Source organism: Chinchilla lanigera, unplaced genomic scaffold (assembly GCF_000276665.1).
Source record: "Chinchilla lanigera isolate Chin_1 unplaced genomic scaffold, ChiLan1.0 scaffold00004, whole genome shotgun sequence".
Lineage (NCBI taxonomy): Eukaryota > Metazoa > Chordata > Mammalia > Rodentia > Chinchillidae > Chinchilla > Chinchilla lanigera.
In genome coordinates, this window is record NW_004955405.1 from 5,848,509 (window position 1) to 5,868,075 (window position 19,567).

Here is a 19,567-nt window from a genome sequence, read left to right on the forward strand (position 1 = left end):
AATATACTTATTGGCTTAGCATATTTTAGGAAACTTCTCAAGGATTTTCTTTTTTCCTGCATATCTTCTTCCCTAGGTCCTGTTCTCCCCCTTTCACTCCCTCTCCCATCATTTCGTGTATTCTTATTGCAAAACTACACTGTGAAAAAGAAGGGTTTCTCTTTTCATACTATTTTAGGGACGATAATGAAGTAGCCTGAAAATTTTGATGGACAGTGTGGCTGACCTTCCACTACAGCCTTCTGGTTAAAATAACTTATTCTGTGGTATATGAAGTAAAAACAGTAACATCTGTTATGAATATTAAGTTTCTTTCTCCTACCTCACTGGTCAGACATATATTTTCATTAGTTTCTGTACTGACAACCACCACCAGTCATTGCTCTTTCTTCTTCAATGTGATCCATGCCATTTGAAGTACCAAAAGATTTTCATTTTTTTAAAAGTTTATTTTCCTTAGAAGAATTAACAACATGTCTATAAACCAAAAATGTTTATCTTACTTCTGGGGCACTAAGTGATTCTGCTGGTTTCTGATTATCCTCTCATAATAGCACCGATCTCTGGAAGAGACCATTTGAAAGCACCAAAAAAAATGATCTCTACTATAGGAGCTACATCTTTAAGGCCAATGATATGGCTGGGAGTGTGTGTGTGCATATGCACATGTGTGTGTAAGAACTGGTTAAAATATGAGCTAGTATGTATGAATGGTCTAAAAATTTAGTAGGGCTTCTGAAATCATTCCAAGATTGTGATCTTGTTTCACAAATGAAATTACACAACATCACACAATAAATATGATGTATCAAAGAGTCTAAGTTTGGTTGCAAAGACAGAATGATATGTATATGACAGGCAACTGGGAAATAATGCAAAAGTGTAACTCAATCCCAAATCCCCATGTCTTGCAAATACTTGATTTACTGGATGTAAGGAGCTCATGCCACACGGGGTTTATACTACTAGAATTTTCTGTGAGTATTTTATTAAATATTGTTTTTGGTAATTTAATTTGAATCAGTGGGACTCGATTCTCAGGATAAGTCAGCAATATTGTTATACCTGAAATTTGGAGATTCTGGCTTCCAACATCATGCTGCTGTTCAAGCTCACACTCAGCATCCCTTTCCAAATGCCATTTACAGCTATAAGATTAATGGCATGTTAGGTATAAAGAATGTGTAGAGGAGAAAGCATATAGAAAAGGAGAAAAATGGCTTGTAATCTTAGAAGCCCCCAAAATGCATAACTTTCAATGGTCTTTTCACTAAGTTTACTCTAACATACTTTTGACAAAGTGCATATATAATCCATGTTCTGCTTTTCTGTGTTAAAATGTGAATATTTTAGTGGTTATATAATGTTCCACTTCAGGGGAGTAACCACTACCCTAATGATGATCTTTGGGTTTTTCATTTTTACAATAATAAAAATAAAAAACTATAGATATATTTGGCATAATCTTTCTAAGTGTTACTAATTATTTAAAGTATGTTCATTCAAATAGGATTACTGAGTCAAAGGGTCTGAACAATTTTAAAGCTCTTGACTTATGTCATCAAATTACTTCCCCAAATAATTGTAAAGACTCTGTATTCCCACAAGTAAAATATGAGAGTTTCCACTTAGCTATATCTTTTAACATTTGACATTATGGGGCTTTCCACTTAACTATATTTTTTAACATTATTATATTTTTAAAGTATTAAATACTTCTATAAGTGATCCTGAAAGTCTTTAGATGAAAAATTTCAATTGTCATCATATCTCAAAAAGATTTCTAAGATGTCTTACAAGGTCATCAGTAGGCTGGCAAATAATTTTTAAAGACTTTTGATCAATTATTCAGTGAAAATTAAACACTCTTGAAACTATCACGTCTAATGGCAAGTCTGTAAATTAGAGCTAAGAGCAAAATAGTGTCTGATACATGTTATGTACTCATAACAGGAAATGAAATTGAAAAGAATGTTCCAATCACATAGTAAAAACCATTAATTAGACATTTAAAAATAAATATTGCAAGTTCCAGTTATTAATTTTTAATCTTTCTCTGTAATTATGAATGCAGTCTATCAACAATAATAATATAGTGCATGGTAAAAGACATGGGTCTAATTTTAGTCCTCAGCATGTGGAAAGCCAGTTTTTCCAGCACCATTTATTAAAGAGGATATCTTCCTTCCATTGAACATGTTTGGCCCCTTTGTGAAAGATAAGGTGACTGAGTGTGTTTGTAGTTGTATCTGTATCTTCTAATCTGTTCCATTGATCTTCATGTCTGTTTTTGTGCCAGCACCATGCTGATTTTATTACAGTTGCTTTGTAATATAATTTTTAAGTCAGGAATTGTGATGCCTCCTGTCTTTCCTTTGTTCCCAAGATTGCTTTTGCTATTCTAGGCCTCTTCTGGTTCCAGATGAACTTTAGGAATGTTTTCTCTAGATCTGTGAGGTATACTAATGGTATTTTAATTGGGATTGCATTGAATCTGTACAACAATTTTGCGAGTATGACCATTTTCACAATGTTGGTTCTTCCTATCCATGAGCAAGGAATATCTTTCCATTTTCTGATATCCTCTTTGATCTCTTTTTTCAGAGTACTATAATTTTCACTGTATAGATCTTTTACTTCTTTGGTTAGATTGATTCCTAAGTATTTCATCTTTTTAGATGTTATTGTGAAAGGTGTAGTTTCCCTAATTTCTTTCTCAGTGTGTCTGTTACTCGTGTACAGGAATGCTATTGATTTTTGAGTGTTAACTTTGTATCCAGCTATGTTACTGAATTTGGTTATTAAATCCATGAGCCTTTTGGTGGGGTTTTTAGGTCTTCTATGTAGAGTATCATGTCATCTGTGAATAATAATAATTTCACTTCTTCCTTTCCTATCCTTATTCCTTTTATTTCTCTCTCTTGTGTAATTGCTGTAGCCAATATTTCCAGAACTATATTGAATAGGAGTGGTGACAGTGGACATCCTTGTCTTGTCCTAATTTTAAAGTGAAAGCTTTCAATTTTTGACCATTTAGTATGACGTTAGCTGTTGGTTTATCATAGCTGGCTTTGATCAGCTTGAGGTAAAGGCCATGTATTCCTATTTTCTGTAGGGTTTTCATCATGACTGAGTGTTGGACTTTATCGAAGGCTTTTTTTGCATCGATGGAGATGATCATGTGATTTTTGGATCAAAGATCTAAATATTAAAACAGAAACACTAAATTCATTGGAAGAGAAAGTAGGTAAAAATCTTGACATTGGAGCAGTCAGAGAGTTCATGAACAAAAAACGAACTGCACATGAAATACTCCAAAGAATCAACAACTGGGATCTCATTGAAAAGTTTTTGCACATTGAAAGAAATTACCAATAAAGTAAAGAGAAAACCCACGAATTGGGAAAAAAAATTAGCCAACTGCCTCTCAGACAGAGGACTTCTATCTAGGACATATAAAGAATTAAAAAAAGTCAGGCCCCCCCAAATTCAAAGACCCAATCCAAAAATGGGCATCTGAGATGAATACACACTTCTTTAATAAAGAGATACTAATGGCAAATAAATACATGAAAAAATCTTCAACATCATTTGTCATTTGAGAAATGCAAATTGAAACAACACTGAGATTCCATCTCACCCCAAAAAGAATGGCTAGCATCAAGAAATTAACCAATAACAAATGCTGGAGAGGCTGTGGGGAGAAAGGAACCCTACTCCACTGCTGGTGGGAGTGTAGACTGGTAAAACCACTGTGGAAATCAATTTGGAGATTCCTCACAAAACTAGGATTGGAAGTCCCATTTAACCCAGCTATTCCCCTTCTGGGTATTTTCCCAGAAGAATTAAAGATATTACACCACAGCAATATATGTGCACCCATGTTTATAGCAGCACCATTTGTTATACCTAAATCTTGGAAACAACCCAAATGCCCATCCACTGAGGAATAGATAAAAAAGATGCGGTATTTTTATACAATGGAATATTACTCAGCTATTATAAAAGAAAATCTCAAGGCTTTTGTAAGTAAATGGATGCAGCTAGAGACTAAACTCATAAATGAAATAAATCAGACCCAGATGGGTAAGCATCATATTGTCTCCTTGCTGCAGGAACCTGAAAAACTAGGTAAAACTCAAAATATACAATAGATGACAGGAAAGGGAAAGGAACTACTCAAAGGAAGGAATGACTGGGATGAGGGAAAGAAGAAAAAAGAAAGAAGGAAGGCAAAATATAAAAATATATATAAATAGTGATAACTGTATTGCCCATGTATTGAAATGAAGTCAATGATTACAATTTTTTATGTTCTGATTGATTGTGCATGTTTGTGTGTGGTGGTCTGAGCAACTGATTTGAAGGTAACAATATGCAATGGAATTACAATGGTGAACTCCTACCATCTTGTCTAGTGAAACTCTGTATTATCTGTATTGTTTTATCAAAGAATTATTTTCTTATTCCCTATAATGCTTTGAGCAATCTTTCATTCTTACATCGGGTAATCTGAGCAATGTAGTTGAGGATAGGGATATGTAATGTAACAACCACTGTTGATTTGTATTATTTTGTCTTGAGACTCTGTATCACTTTGAATATTCTTGCTTTGATTTGTTTACATTTGTGACATGTTTGCTGCTACTGTTCTATTTCTTTCTTTCTTTATTTCTCATTTACTACTCTCTTTAAAATAAAAAAAACAATAATAATACAAAACTATATATTTCCTATGATTTTTAATTTCCTTTACACTTGAGTTAATTCATTTACTTTATGGTCCCTGATATATGTAGGTTTATTTCTAGCATTTTATTTATTGTTTGCATTTACCACGAGTTTTCTTTCTTTTTTGTTTCTCTCCGGCCCTAAAATATTATTTTGAATTTATTCAGTCAAGTTTTAAATTCATAGTCAGTCTTAGCATTTTAATGGAACACTTGAATCAGTAAAGTCTAGTGCAATAGGCCTACTATTCTTTTTCAGAACAATATATGGAAATTGGAAAAGTCTACCATGGTTCACACTTTATGTTCCACATTAACACTGTCTATAGTATAGCTCCACCTTATTTTCCACTGCCCCTCGATTGGACTTTTTCATTTTTTGTTTGTTTGTTCACTTAAACAGGGTTTTGTTATGTTGCCTTGGCTGGTCTTGAACTCCTGGATTGACCCTCCTGCCTCACAGACTATTGGTGAGACTACAGGTGAGACCATAGGTGTGCTACAGACTATAGATTGAGACTATAGGTGTGTTCTGCCCACTGTCATACCTAACTTTGTTCTCTATTTAAAGAATCAATTCTGGTAATCTACTCAGTAAGGATTCGTGAGTATTAAATCCTCTCTCTCAATTATCTGAAAACCTTTTAAAATTCTTTCTTAAGTAATAAACGTTGAAGTTTTTCATCCTATCCTCTATGTATCTTGACATCTTTTACATACTCATCCCCTTTATCTTTCTTCCCTGTGTTGTGGGAGGTTTCATGAAATAAATATTCCAGGTTACTAAATTTTCCTTTAGTCTTATCTATAGCTATTTTAAGATCTTATTTTAAGTCTTAAGTTTTAAATTTCAATAGTCATACTTAAATTTCTAGACCTTCTATTTGATTTTTTCCAAAGTTATCTGTTCTTTTACGATATTCTATCTTTTCATTAGGTTTGTATTCCTTTTAAAATACAGTACTTTTACTTACTATTATGTAGTTTGATTCAGCTTGCATAAGAGTTCACATTATTCAAACGCTAACTTATTATGCTGCCAACTGTCTCTCAGGGTGGACAGCTCTCTTGGGTGACCAGAACTGTGTACTGTGAGCTCATTTTCTGGAGTGGGCTCTTGTCATCATAGACCAATACGCTCAGGTAGCACGGAACAGTCTATGGAACAGTTTGTCCTTTGCTCTGCTAGTGCCGCAGAAGTTTTACCAATTATGTTAATTATGCATCTTTCATCTTTTGCTCTCTGTGCTACATCGTAAACTTCATACCACAGTGGGGTATAGCCTTGTGGTTTTACTATAGGTTTTATTTAAGTAAAAACTTCATTTTCTTTTTCCCTGCCATGGATACTCCCATAGCTCCCTAGAGCTCGTGGCGAAAATGTCCTGGCTGATTCTCTCAGTGGTACATCCCGTCATGAGTTACAACTTCATTCAGGGTTCTCGCTGCCTTGTCTCCGATGTGTTTCCCAAAACCAGGGCTCCAGCTTCTGTGCCCAAACAGAAAGTACAACTCCTCAGGTCTGGGTTCACATGTCTGGGCTCTGCTGGCAGCAACTGCACCTCCTGACACTTGCGGGTCTCCCCCCTACCCCCGCTCACTTCCGGCCGTGTGTGTGTGTGTGTGCACGTGCACTTGCATGTATGTTTTTAAAGTACTGAATTTTCCCCACATCCTCTGAATCAAAGGTTTCTGGATTAAGGTAAGTGGTTAAGGAAGGAATGTATCTGAATTTGGTTGTTGTTAACAAAACAATCAACATTAAGAATAATATTTTCTATGGACTTCATACTGTATTGCCCTTTAGTATCAATTTAGTTTTTTGAAAATGTACTACAAGAGCTAGGTGACTCTGAATCCTATTTACGTCCATTATGAACTTGAATTTCTCTTTCATAGCAGTATATATACACTGCTATCAAAATTATTTATATGTGAATTTGGCTGGATTCAGAGGTGATATTTCATATTTGGTTCAATGGTAATAGATAAGCTTTGAGATAACATTATAATATTACTGAAGAACTACTTATTAATACATTCAAGACACTTATTCTGCCAAAGTGAAGAAACATTAAATGATGCAAATTGCAACTTTTTTCTCATTCTGTGTTTTTTTCTCATTCTTTTTCTTAATTTAGACCTTGTCTTTCTTGTAAGCTTTTGTAGTTTCATCTTTAGAAAGCCTTTTATTTTCTAAAATAAGCACCAATGCAACATTATTTCTTTGTAAAACTCTGCCAGCAATACCCTGCCAGAAGCACCAACCTTGCTGGTAAACAGAAAGTATAGCTTTCACTATAAAATGCTATAATTACACAGCACAGCAATATCTCTGTGGTTTATATCACAGAGGAAATCAATAGGAGTATAGACTACAATCCTCTGTTGGGCTTGAGCAGATAGAAGAGGATAGATGAAACAGCTTACTGACTTAGTAGGTAGCAAATTAGAGCAGTAGAAATAACTAGCCCTTGAACAGAATATTTTTAATCCACACATCAAAATGTTTCAGTCTAATAAAATACTTAATAGATAATAAAACAGATGGACAGACAGACAGACAGAAATCTTCTCTCGTAGCCCCATTCTTCTTTCCTATTTGTACACACTTCCCAGGCTGCCCCTACCGGCAGATATCCACAAGGAAATATTGTACTATACTGATGCTGGGAGAAATTATCGGGACATCAAGGACTTCTATGTAATGCAAGTCTTAGTTTGAACAGTTCATGTTTGTATTTCACAAAAAGCCATAATGTAGAAAGTGTCATTATATACAACCAAGAAGAGATCCAGAGTTCCAACATGTGGCATTGTTTTCCTTATTAAATAGCTGGCTCTTAGAATTTTTTAATATGCACACTAGAAAGAATGCATATTAAATTATCCAAGGTTGAACTATTATACTGAGAGAGGAAGATGGCATAAAAGAGAGAGAAAATTCCAAACATTGCTACTTTTCAATCACATAAATCACTATGTTCTATAGAAAAGGAAAAATACTAAATGAGAAACTGTTGAGAAAAAATGACTTGTGCCTGTTATGCTGTTATTTTAATCTTCAATTCAAACTCCTGCCTAGGGAAACAATCCCTGTATCTCTGGATAAACGGTTAGCAAATAGCTGTATTCTTTTCATTCTTGCACTTCTGGTACCAACTTAGTATGACACACAGTAGCCGTCCCCAATCATAATCAGAAGCTGCATGCTGCTGTCAGCAGCATCCTGCTTTCAAAGAAAGCAGTGTGTGGGAAACATAAAAATAAGAGACCTATCAGATAGTTATTCTCTGTGAGCAACATCGTTATTTATTTGCATTTTAAGTAAGATTTTTTTTAAAGGTCCTTGTGTGTATAGGCTCTGGTAAACAGAATTTTGCATATGTAGTGACAACAAAATACTTTTTTCTTAAATATCAAATACTAAAACCCTATACAAACACATTTGGTGGCTGGTATTCTGCAGGCAATTTGTAACAGGTTATAAAAACTGCCAACATTTGGCCACTAGAAGGTCAGACCCAAATGTGATATGCTACTTGCTCCCTCGACCTGCACAGGTGTGATTTCAGAGCAGTTCTTATCATCTTAATTCGTGGTCATGAGAAGAGAGGATAAACTGTGAACATGTAAAGGATCCTCAAAAAAGGGGAAAAGTTTGCAATTATAAAAATCAAATAACTTTCTTATTAGGAAAATGGAATTTAACAAAGATACAAAAATCAGAGACAACTTAGTTTATAGCATCTATTGCATACCTGAGTTAATCTCTTGCACTTATTTTAAAACTTTAAGTAAGATTTGTGTAAGTTAACTAAATCATACCCACATTATAACTAGTAACAAAGACCCACCACTCTCAAGGGCTGTGAAGATGTGCTTACTAAATCATTAGTGTAAATTAGTAAGGTATAAACCTGCAGAAGCATGTGCCATCCTTGTATGTTTTACAACACGGCTTGGTGCCAGGAGTGAATTATGAAATAAGAGCTCACTTTTTGGAAGTCATATTTTGACCCCTTGAGGGGTTTAGGATGCCCTTTGCTACACACTAATAAAATCAAGTGGTAGTTCCGTGGTCTGGAGAGAATGACTAACTCACTGCTTACTCAGAGGAAAGCCATACTGCTTGTCATTTGTTAGCTGGACATAGTTATTATTCATTGTTTCCTGGAAGATTAGTTTTCTCCAGCTATGAGAGAAAGCTAGGACATTGCTACATTATCACAGTTTTACTATTGCTCAAATAGTCCTTAATTTCTAATACTTCCTTCCAAGACATCCGAATAGCTCACCCTCAGGCCCCTCCGTGTCATGTTTGCGGTTGCTCACAGGACTTACTCTGCATGCAGAGGCCATCGGTGCAGTTCTTGGATTGCAGGACCAGCCCTTCACAGTCCTTGCCACCATTTTTGGGGGCCGGCGCTGTGCACTCCCTCCGGCGCCAGTGGGTGCACTCTGTCCCACAGGTGGACCACTTGCTCCACGAGGTCCACCTGCCGTCCACTGCCATGAGAAAAGCCAGCGTCAGTCAGAGGGGAGGCAGCCACATGCAGGTGAAGGTTGCAGAACTTAAGTACAAGACAACAGTGCAAACCGTGGGAGAAGGCCCGGCCAGAAGCCTCTGTCACTTCCACCCCAGGACATGGGTCGCAGCTCCCTCACTGAGAAGCAAGACAGACCTCCGGGCCACGGGAACCAAAGTTGGTCCCAGGATCTGTGCACAACTAGGTCATGGCGGTGCCCCTTTTCCTTTCCAAGGAAACTTCTCCATTTTGTATTGAAAATGGGAAGGGTCTCTGTGGATCCAAGAGTCCTTCCCACTTAGTTTCTTGTGGACAGGGAAGTCAATTCATACAGGGGTTGGGAGAAAAGATTGGCACTGTGGGGCAGAAATCCACTCAGCTTCGTCTCCTCTCCCTGGCTCTCTGCTGAGCTCTCGTCTCCCATCCCTTCCACTTGTCTCAGGTCCTCTTTATAGTACAACATGTCTGCAGCACGTGATGCTACACTCATTTTAGGGTGTAGGTACACGGACTTATTTAATTTTCCTTTCCCTTCCCCTCCTTTCTTTTCTTCTCTCTCCATCTCTAGATCTCCTTCTCATCTGTAAAAAAATCTGTCTCTCTCCTGTCTCCCCTTCATTTTGTTTTGTAAATTAGTATTTACACTGAGTTTCTCATGTGAGAAGTTATGTGATATTTAAGCTTGTGTGCCTCATTTACATACCTTTCATTGTTAACATACAGATTGCTTGATTCTGCTGACACCTTCTGCCATATCTCCTCTGAACATGATCATATTACTTTCTATTTATTATTTTGTGACTCCATTCCATTATGTGATGATATATCCAAATATATTTCTAAAAATAGTATTTAGTCAAGTTCCTAATTTTTCCAGCCATTTATTTAGAATTGAGTTACTTTCTTCTTATTTCTGTGGCTGACTTGTGAGTACTTTCAATAATAATGAGATATCTATATTTCAAAAATACTAACTTAAATCCCAATTTGGAAAACAAATACAATAAATTTCACTGTCACATTTTGAGATACATTTTTTAAAGTTTTTCACAGAAACAGGATAGAAATGTTGACTAAGTTTAAAAAATATTTACTTCACTGAAACACATTATTATAATTAAATTCCATGTAAAATAATGCCAAATATAATTTATTAAGAATTTAAACCTCTAAAACATGCTTATTGATAAAAGTGACTAAATTGCAGTAGTTTATGTAACTGGGAAATCTACATGTTTTTATAGCCTAACTACTATGTGAATATATCATATATAATATGCATGAAAATATAAATGTGTATATGAAAAATGAAAGTATTCATATTTCCATCATGCAGAGCTTGCTGTACAAACAACTCCCAAGTATCTGGAGCAAAAATATTTGCTTTGAACTAGATTCTGAGCTAGTATCTTTGCTTTCACCCCCAGGATACTGAAATACTCAGGTGCGCGCATGTACACACACACACACACACACACACAAGCACATGCTTATATTTCAATTCAAATTAATCAATGCATTTTAATTGTGGAAGTGAGATTTAGATAAAATATAGGATAGTATAGGATAAAAATCTCAAATTCCAAGACCAAGTATCCAAATTTGTTCCATAAATAAAAGCTCTGAAAGAGTTCAGTGTGAGAGACTATTTTCATACTTGGATATCACACTTGGGAATGTAGCATGCAGATTATATTTTTCTATCTCGTTGATTTCTTCAATCTATTTCTGATAAAGATTTTATTAAAGGTCAAAGGGGACAAAATTTGGCAAAATAAGGAGAAGTAAAGAGTCTGTATATTTCAGCAACAAAACTGACAATATAATACCTACTCAGGGAGCACACTAAATTTGTAAGTTATTTCAAAATAAGTTTAACTTAACTTTGGGATATTTACATAACTACACATTTTAGTAGGTTTTGGCAAATATTAATTTCAGTTTACTTGGGAACGGGAGTGGGTAGCAATATGAAATAGTAGAGAAAGATGCCTAGGGGTATAGGAATGCAATCTCGCTACAGGTACTATGGCAAATAACTCACAAAATAGATGACCAACATGCACAGATAATAAAGAGCTGAATGCATTGTATTTTCAAAATCCATTATCCCATGTGTCACAATGCTTTGCCTTCCTTTTAATTCATTCCAAATGTTTTATTTGCCCTTGCCCAGAAACTAACGCTACATATCAAATATTTCAGTATAAAACATTTTCTAAATTTCATTTCCAGTTAATTCCCATGGTTTTCTGAAGACCACGTGTTACTGCTAAATGTATAGTTTTCTATGCTGTGCAAGTCCTTTGAATTATAGAATCTACAATCTTGGCTTAGCGGTTCCATTGAATAGGGCAGGGGGATTATGTTCATGAGTATTTAGCTATTGTTTTGCATTATTTTGCATGTTTGGGTACCACAGTCAAGTACTCTTTTGGAGAAATTGGTATTCCAGCAATGTAAACAATGAATGCAGAATGGGTCGAAATACTGTTTATCACACCTTTAAGTCAAGGGTCCGGCCTCTGATCCACTTCTGAAGCTATTCTAGAGTGGTGGGAAACATAGGGAGGAGAGGGCCTGGATTGCTTACCTGGGCACAGTGTGGTACAGACTATCTTCTGTACGCTTTGCCCTTCGCAGAAGGCACCACCATTGAGTGGGGCTGGGTTGGTGCAGGTCCTTGTGCGTTTCTGAAACCCTCGTCCGCAGCGGCTGTTGCACACGGACCACTCTGTCCAGGTGGACCAGCCACCATTGACTGAAACGAGGTGAGCCATACAGAGTGGATTAAACAATTTGCACACATACCCAGATATGCCAACTATACAACACATAAACGAAGGGTCATCTCACAGGCGAACACTGAAAAGCCTAAAATGTCAAAGCTAGAACAGATCATGGGCATCGTTTTCAAGTTTTGTTATATAGCTGAAGAATATGAACACAGAAATAAATAAAATTGTTGACTAAGATTTACTCACTCAGAACAGTAAATAAGGCTGCATTTCTTTTGTTGGCTAATATTGTTTAAAAATATATAGCCCTTTACCTAGTCAAGCTCTAAAAATTACTTTGACAGCTTACTCAAATAGTGAATGTTTACATCCTTAAGCCAAAGCTAAAAGTGGACCTGTAGCTTGGGACAAAAAATCTCTTAGCCTTCTTAAAAATGATGCTTGATTATTTTCTGTAACACATACGAACTTTATAAACTTTTAAGGACTCTTTGTTTCAAAAACGAATGCGTGAACCCAGTTAAAAAACAAAGTCTGAGAAGCCACTTTGAAGATATCAATATGTAATACAACCACCATTGTTAATTCCCTACCACTTTGTTTGTAAATCTGTATTGTCTGTATTGTGCTTGTGATATGTTGTAAAATGTTGTATGTCTGTTAATGTTTCCCTCCTTTTATCTTTAAAATAAAAAAAAAAAACAAAGTCTCATAGTGTTGAAGCTGTAAACAAATTGACTAGTAATTTGATTGACTTGGCAATTAGTTGAGGTCACTGAAATGGACACCTACTTTGTGTGCAAAGTCTAATTATGATGTTTGATGGAGCTGTCAGTGTACATGTGATTAAAAACCTATACCCTAACACTACTGGTGGTTTCATCTCCAGGGAGCTCCCTCTACAAAATGCTCTGATTTTTTTTTAAAGTAATTCAGTAGTGTGAGTCTATGCAGTTACTGCAACGAAATAATTTCCTTTTTTTTTTTTTTTTTGCAATGAAGTAATTTCTAACAAAAGTTATTTGCTAGTAGTTAAAAGATGATACAATTAGTAGAAGCATTTACCTCCCAATAGTAAACAGTGTCAGCCCCTGAAGTAGCACAAACCTCATATGTGCATACAATTTACCCAACATCATTCTTTCCAGAAACCCACCCAGTAGGGAATATATTCATATAGACAAAGACATTTTCCACATCAGTTTTTTTTAACATAAAGATAAGTAGTTAGAACATCTGTAATGTTCAAAAATAGGAAACCATGTAAGTTTACATGATGGACTTCTTTAAAGCAGCCACTGAAATTGATACTACAGAATGCTATTTAATAACACATAAATATTTCCATGTTATATTTTAAGTAAAAATATATAATTTTTTCAAATCCTGTCTATTCATAGAAAATATCTGTTATAATTTTAAAATATTATCTTTAGATAGGATTATACTTGCAGATGTTTTCTTAAGTTTTTTCTATACTTACAAATTTTCTCTAGTAGATGCACATTTGTAGGCTAAAATGATATTAACAAAGAATATATATAAAACAGACTCAAAATAAGACATGCTGGCTGGATGTATGGTTTTGTACGGTATTCAGGTAAGGCCAACCTAGGAGCTGCAGACAACTTATTTTATAAAACCACAAAAAGCACAAGCAGATGGCTGATACGGATGGTTTCAGTTAGTGTTCTATAAAGCAACTTAACCTGTCTAACTGCATAGGATTTAAAATGTCATGGGACTGTCAGTATGAACTTCCTGCTAGCATAGTGTCAAGTTGATATTTTGGGGTTATAGTGATATGGGAAAGGGAACTGAGTGTACTCCATTTTGTACTCTAGTGCCATTTTAAAGCCTAAATTTCTGTTTCCTCAAGTTTGTTTCTTATAAATGTTGTTATAGTTACTCAACCCAATACTACCCCATTCTTTGTCATAAGACCACCTGTTCCCTAAGGTAAAATGTCAAACACCTTTGTTCTTCTGTCACAAGCTAAGCCCATGCTTTGTAGAAGTATTTCTGTAGCTGCACTAAATCATAACAGAAAAAAACCTAATCACCCCTCTAGACCTGGAACTAGAAGTATATAACTATTCTCCCCTCCTGCCCTTTGTGGTCTATGCTTGGTCATGTACTGGGCCCCAGTGCCGGCTGATAAACTTGTCTCTGCATCCGGCCTCTGGGGGAGACTCAATTAGACAAGCATGTTTACCACAATAGGATCAACATACTGCTCTGCTAAACTTGAATGAAAAGTAAGTAACCAGAAACTTTTAGAGACAGAAACATCTCTGCAGAACCCAAGCGTATCCCTTTGTTTCCAGAAAAGATGACAAGTGCTCAGAGAACCTTGGCTTTGTAAGGTCAGATTGGGGAACACCTAGTCCGAGAGCCCTTAGCTCTGAGGGCTTCAGTTCCTTGTGTTTGCTCTTTCCTAAAGACAATGCACTCTCTCCACTTGTGGATATTGAAAGCATGCTATACTTAGAAAGAGATTTGCATGTATATTAAATATCTATATAACACATCTATATATAGTCTGTCCTCATTAGTTATTTATGATTGGGACACACAGTGATGGGGACCCATTTCTACTTTGCATTTCAAATACCATTAATCAAGTCTTTCAGGGAGTTTAGACAAAGATAAAAAGTAGGAAACATTTTATTGTGATTGAAGATGCACAACTGCTTACAATTCAACATAGCCATTATCTGGGCTAGGAAATTAAATATCACAGTAATCATGGGATTAGAAAGAATGTATGCATCTGGCCTGTAATTAAAACGGCAGTTTTAAAACACCACTATATTCAGCTTCAGAACATCATACTGGTTTCTGTCCTCACAACTCCTTACATCATAAGCACACATTCACTGGGGTGTTACTGCAGGAAAGACAAGATTTTAGTTTGTACATTCCCAGAGTTTTATCAGCTTGACCTGAAAATTAAACTAGCATAAAAGAGATGTACAGGAAAAAAGCATTCATCTTTATTTAATACAAGTTTTACATGGCTTGGGGATCTTCATAAAGAAACAGTGATCTAAAGATGGCATTTGGACTTAACACTTTCATGCTGAATTGGACCCGAAGTGTACATTTTGAGAATGTAACTATATTATGTGATGAGACTGAAAGATAAATTTTAATAAGATCTATACAGGATCCTATTGGCCTCAGCTTCCCTTCTTTGATGATAAGAATACTATTTTCCTTCTAGCATATGGGAGGCATCTTTCACATGAGGATCTTAGTGTTTTGCTTTTAAGAAAAAGAAAAAAGTTCAGAGTGATCTTGTATATGCTGCTTTTCAAGTGATGTAAATAAAAAAATAGGTCAATAAGCCAGAGCAGCATATTTTGGGGTGCCGTTATTCTTAACTCTTTCCATCTGACCCACAATAAGAAACTAGAACCAGACAGTCAACAGTGGCCGTCCCTCCTTCTCAGCCCACCAGACCTCAAGACCTGTGGGCTCTGCTTCCCAACAAGCAGGGCTGTAAGGGACCACTGTATCCTTCGCGACAGTGAGGCCTGGACCTGTTGTTCTAGAGGGGGCACACACCTCGTAGCCCTTCTAGGGTCATACACTTTTCTCTGTGACTATTAGTCATCAATAATGTAAAGACCTGTAGTATTGCATTCATCTAACATTGTGATAAATATATAAGTACACAGCCCTGTGTCTCCATCTAAAAAGGAGCGTAAAGTTAGGCAAGGAGAAAAACCATCTTTAAATGATGAGAACACTGCATGTTAACCTGCACAGGGAGATAAAAGCATTCAGGTCCCTCAACAGGAAATTCGTTGGCATTTGAGCAGAAACGACAGCTTTGGAGATGAGACAGAGGAGAAAGGACAGTGGGAAGAACCCTCCTGGGAATGCCCTTAGACACAAAAACTCTGCTATGCAGTGAAGACAGGAGTCACATGACAGCAGACACCCTTCCAGCAGCTCTGAACACCTCCAATGGAGGGTGCGCAGCACATTCTATGAGGCCAAGTCGCTCCAGTGTGTGGGGAACAGGCAGCTCCAGATCTCCAGAGGTCATACCACCACTGGACTGAAGCTCCGTCTAAAGAAGCATCGGCAGGCTGCTTGGAGCATGTGTGTCTCTGGAGCCCTCACCTTGGGCCTTGGAGATGCAGAGCAGAGGTGAGGGCTTCGGGGAGCAGCAAGCCCTCAGGAGGCCACCTCTGCTTTCCTGTCCTGAGGGACAGAGGGCTAGCAATTTCTAAGCCGGGTCTTTCTTAGGTGGAGCAGGGATGCAGCTACACCAGCAATGCCCAGTGTTCCACTTATGGAATGCCACAAACCATGGAACGTTAAAAATTTTTTTTTCTCTTCAAATTCCTATTCCATGAATTTTTCTAGGTAATGTATATGAATTTCATGCAAAAAATTGCAACCTTTGTCATAAGTGTTCTCACTGACTCCAGGGAACACTGGAAGCAGCAGTAACACGCTTTGCAAAGGGGCCTGTAACATGAAATTCTAAAATTAACTCGACACCGAAGCTTAAACCAAGAGGACACGAAGTGTGATGAGAGCCAAACCGAGACCCCAAGCGCACTCACCATAGACGATGACAGTGGCCGTTGTGCTTCTCCTCTTGGCAACGATGTTTTTGGCGACACAGGTGTAATTTGCCGTATCAGAGAGACGGGCTTGCTTTATGATGAGGTTGTGGTCGATAGTGATATAAAAATTCCGATCTTCAACAGGATCAATTATGTCTTCATTTTTCAGCCATTCTACCTAAAAATGCCCAAGAAACATAGGTAAGTTCCCAGTATGTGTCCCTCGATGGCTACTTGTCTAACTTGTGATGTGGAATCCATACAACATTATCCACGCTAGGAACTTCTGCAAAGCGGGGAAGTAACTTTCTGAGGTCATGCGAAGTATCACTCACCTGCCAAGCATGCTGACTCTGTCTGCACTGCATTATTCTCAAATGTCAATGAACCAATTGGGAAATACAGTGTTGAAATTGTTTTCACTTTGCCCTCCAGGCAGGAACAGGGAATATGCACTTCCAAGTTCAGAACCCAATCAAAAATAATGGGCTAAGCATTTCAAACCGAACTCAAATCTTCTGCTATTTGATTTGTTTACTCTTGGCAACTTACCTGCTGCTTTTCAGAAAAGGATATAAGGCCTATTAAAAAAGCTCTAAAGGCATTTTAGACATCATGTAGCTCTAATAAAATAACATTTGGATGATTATGATTTACATGTCACCTCCCTGCAACATATGGATTAAATTTTCTTGAAAATGCACAGGCTTTAAAATGAAGCAAACCGCATATCTGGAGATGCATCTTAGCCAAAATATTTGGGGAAAAAAAGGTTTTCTACCAAGCCTCAATATAATCTAAACAGTATGTAAATCATACTCAAATCTCCTTCACTCTCCCTCAACGTACAGTCAGCCCCCATCTCTAACTTCAAAACTTTGCCTCCTGGTTTGCTTTGGGGAACATGACCTAGGACACAACTGTTCAAAACTATCGAACTATTGGTTTTTTATGCAAATGATATCAATTTAGCAACAATGGTATTATCTTTGCTAAGTAAAAGGAGGGAAATATATCTGTACAAGCTGTCCTTCTGGAAGGTAAGCTACATTTTTTTATACAAAGTTTTTCTTTCTTTCTTCCCAAGCACAGATTTTTTTCCCCATAAAGCAAAACAACATTGATATTTACCACACTTAAACTTTCCTTTTGCATTAGAGTGGCTATGGATACAAGTAACCTTTAGTGGTAGGGAGTCAATATTGTTGCCATTTTCAAAATCTTAAAGAGCTTCTCCAGCACTGCAAGAGGTCTAGAAATTAATCTCTAAATCTGTCAGTGGGCTTGACACAGTACGGTTCTAAATTTTGTCTAATGCAGAGATTCTCAAATAATGCTCCTCTAATCCTTTGAAGAGAAGCCAATGTTTAAAGGGGAAAAAAAACCCAACTACAATCCTAAAATACAGAAAGGGATTGGGAGATAGATTAAAGCCACTGTTTGTAATGATGTTAACTTAAAAATAAACATTCTTGATATTTGTGCTCACGGCACTGAGAAAGAGAATGGATTTTTAAAAGATGCACTTTATTTTCAAATATCAACTATACATTCCCTTGACCTGGATTCTCTCCAAGTTTGGCCCTGAGGGTGATAATATGACCTTGCTAAAAGTGCACAGCGGAAGGAAGCAAGAGGCACACCACCAGAAACCTTGACAATAACTGAAACTTGACATTTGTATTCCTCTAATTGAATCTTTACCTAGGTTATGTATGATGCCATCCTAAAGACAGCTTTCCACATATAGAAGGCAACACTGAGCTCCTGTCAGTTGGGGTTAGATCCCTTCTATTTTGGGGATGCTCAGCATGCTTGTCTGTCAAATATTGATACCTGCTATTCTTCTTTAGAGCCAACATTCAGATTCCTGGGTTCTCTCATCCTGGAAATACCAAGCAGTTCACCATGCCCCCTGTAACTCCTCTATTAAGCCACTGACCAAAATGGATGCACAAATATACTTGTGTCCACTTGGGTCAGAACCTGGGTTGTAACTCTTTAGAGCTCCCTGGGGGGCCAGGCTGAGGCTATGTCCTTGAAGCTTTGCCTGAATTTACACTATGACTGCTACTCTGGAAACACTTCCTTAAAAGACTATTGCATTCAAAGCTCAGCTCATGATTGGCTTCTAGAAAATCTTACTTAAATCATGGCTGCTCAAAATGTTTTCTCTGTAACTGATATTAGTTTAACAACTCTGATGTAATCCTCATCACAATTGACATAAAGAGATCTTGAGGGACATTACCAAGCACTTGTTTATTTGAAGAGTTTATTACATGGGAGAAAGAGTTCAATGTGCATGTTGGACAAAATCTGACTGCTGCACATAGGATCCTTACATTTTTGTACGCAATGGTGCACTTTACTGAGATGACTCTCACTAGCATTGGGGCAGCACTGTGGCCTGGGCCTCCAGAACCCTGGGCAGTCACCGTAGTACCATAGGGGACATTGCCCTGGTCCCCTAATGGCTGCTTTAACCACAACTCTGTTTTGTCTGTTTTCCACTTTTGGTTGGCCTGTGTGCCTCTGGCGGGAGACAGAAAGGATTCTAACATGAGAAAATGGTTAAAAGGGAAGAGGGGAGACCCCCAGCTTCTGCCAAGATCTCCCGTTTCCTTGTTCTTGTACCCCACACTGGCCCCTGGCTGGAGCCCTCGGCCCTGACCCCTGCCCTCTGGGGAGCCTAAGTCAGGACTGCAGGCTGCCCCTAGCTGCCATGCTTGAGCTCTGGCTGAGCTGCCCAACTCACTGCTGCGTCTGGCTGGGAATCCAGTAGAGTCCTCTGGATTTGAACCTCTTTTTAGACTTTTTACTGCACCTCTTCCCTATGTAAACCCAGCTCTCTTTAATGCCAGAATGTTTTCTGGAGTGCCCCTCAAGTGGTAGATGATTCGTTTACCTGGCCTGGGGCTCAGGGTTGAGTGTTTTTGGTTCTTCCTTTTTAATTTGTACTTTTTTTTTTTTTTTTTTTTTTT

At 37.3% G+C, this 19,567-nt stretch overlaps 1 protein-coding gene across 1 annotated transcript in view; it reads right to left on the bottom strand.

Annotated features, from left to right (window-relative positions):
* Unc5c (unc-5 netrin receptor C) overlaps positions 1 to 19,567 on the bottom strand; it is a 258,667-nt gene that overhangs the window by 57,223 nt on the left and 181,877 nt on the right. The window contains exons 5-7 of the mRNA XM_013517438.1: positions 16,581 to 16,761; positions 11,853 to 12,020; positions 9,075 to 9,239 (exon numbers count right to left, since the gene is read on the bottom strand). Of these exons, the coding sequence (XP_013372892.1) occupies positions 9,075 to 9,239; positions 11,853 to 12,020; positions 16,581 to 16,761 (514 nt within the window). The remainder of the gene's footprint in view (positions 1 to 9,074; positions 9,240 to 11,852; positions 12,021 to 16,580; positions 16,762 to 19,567) is intronic.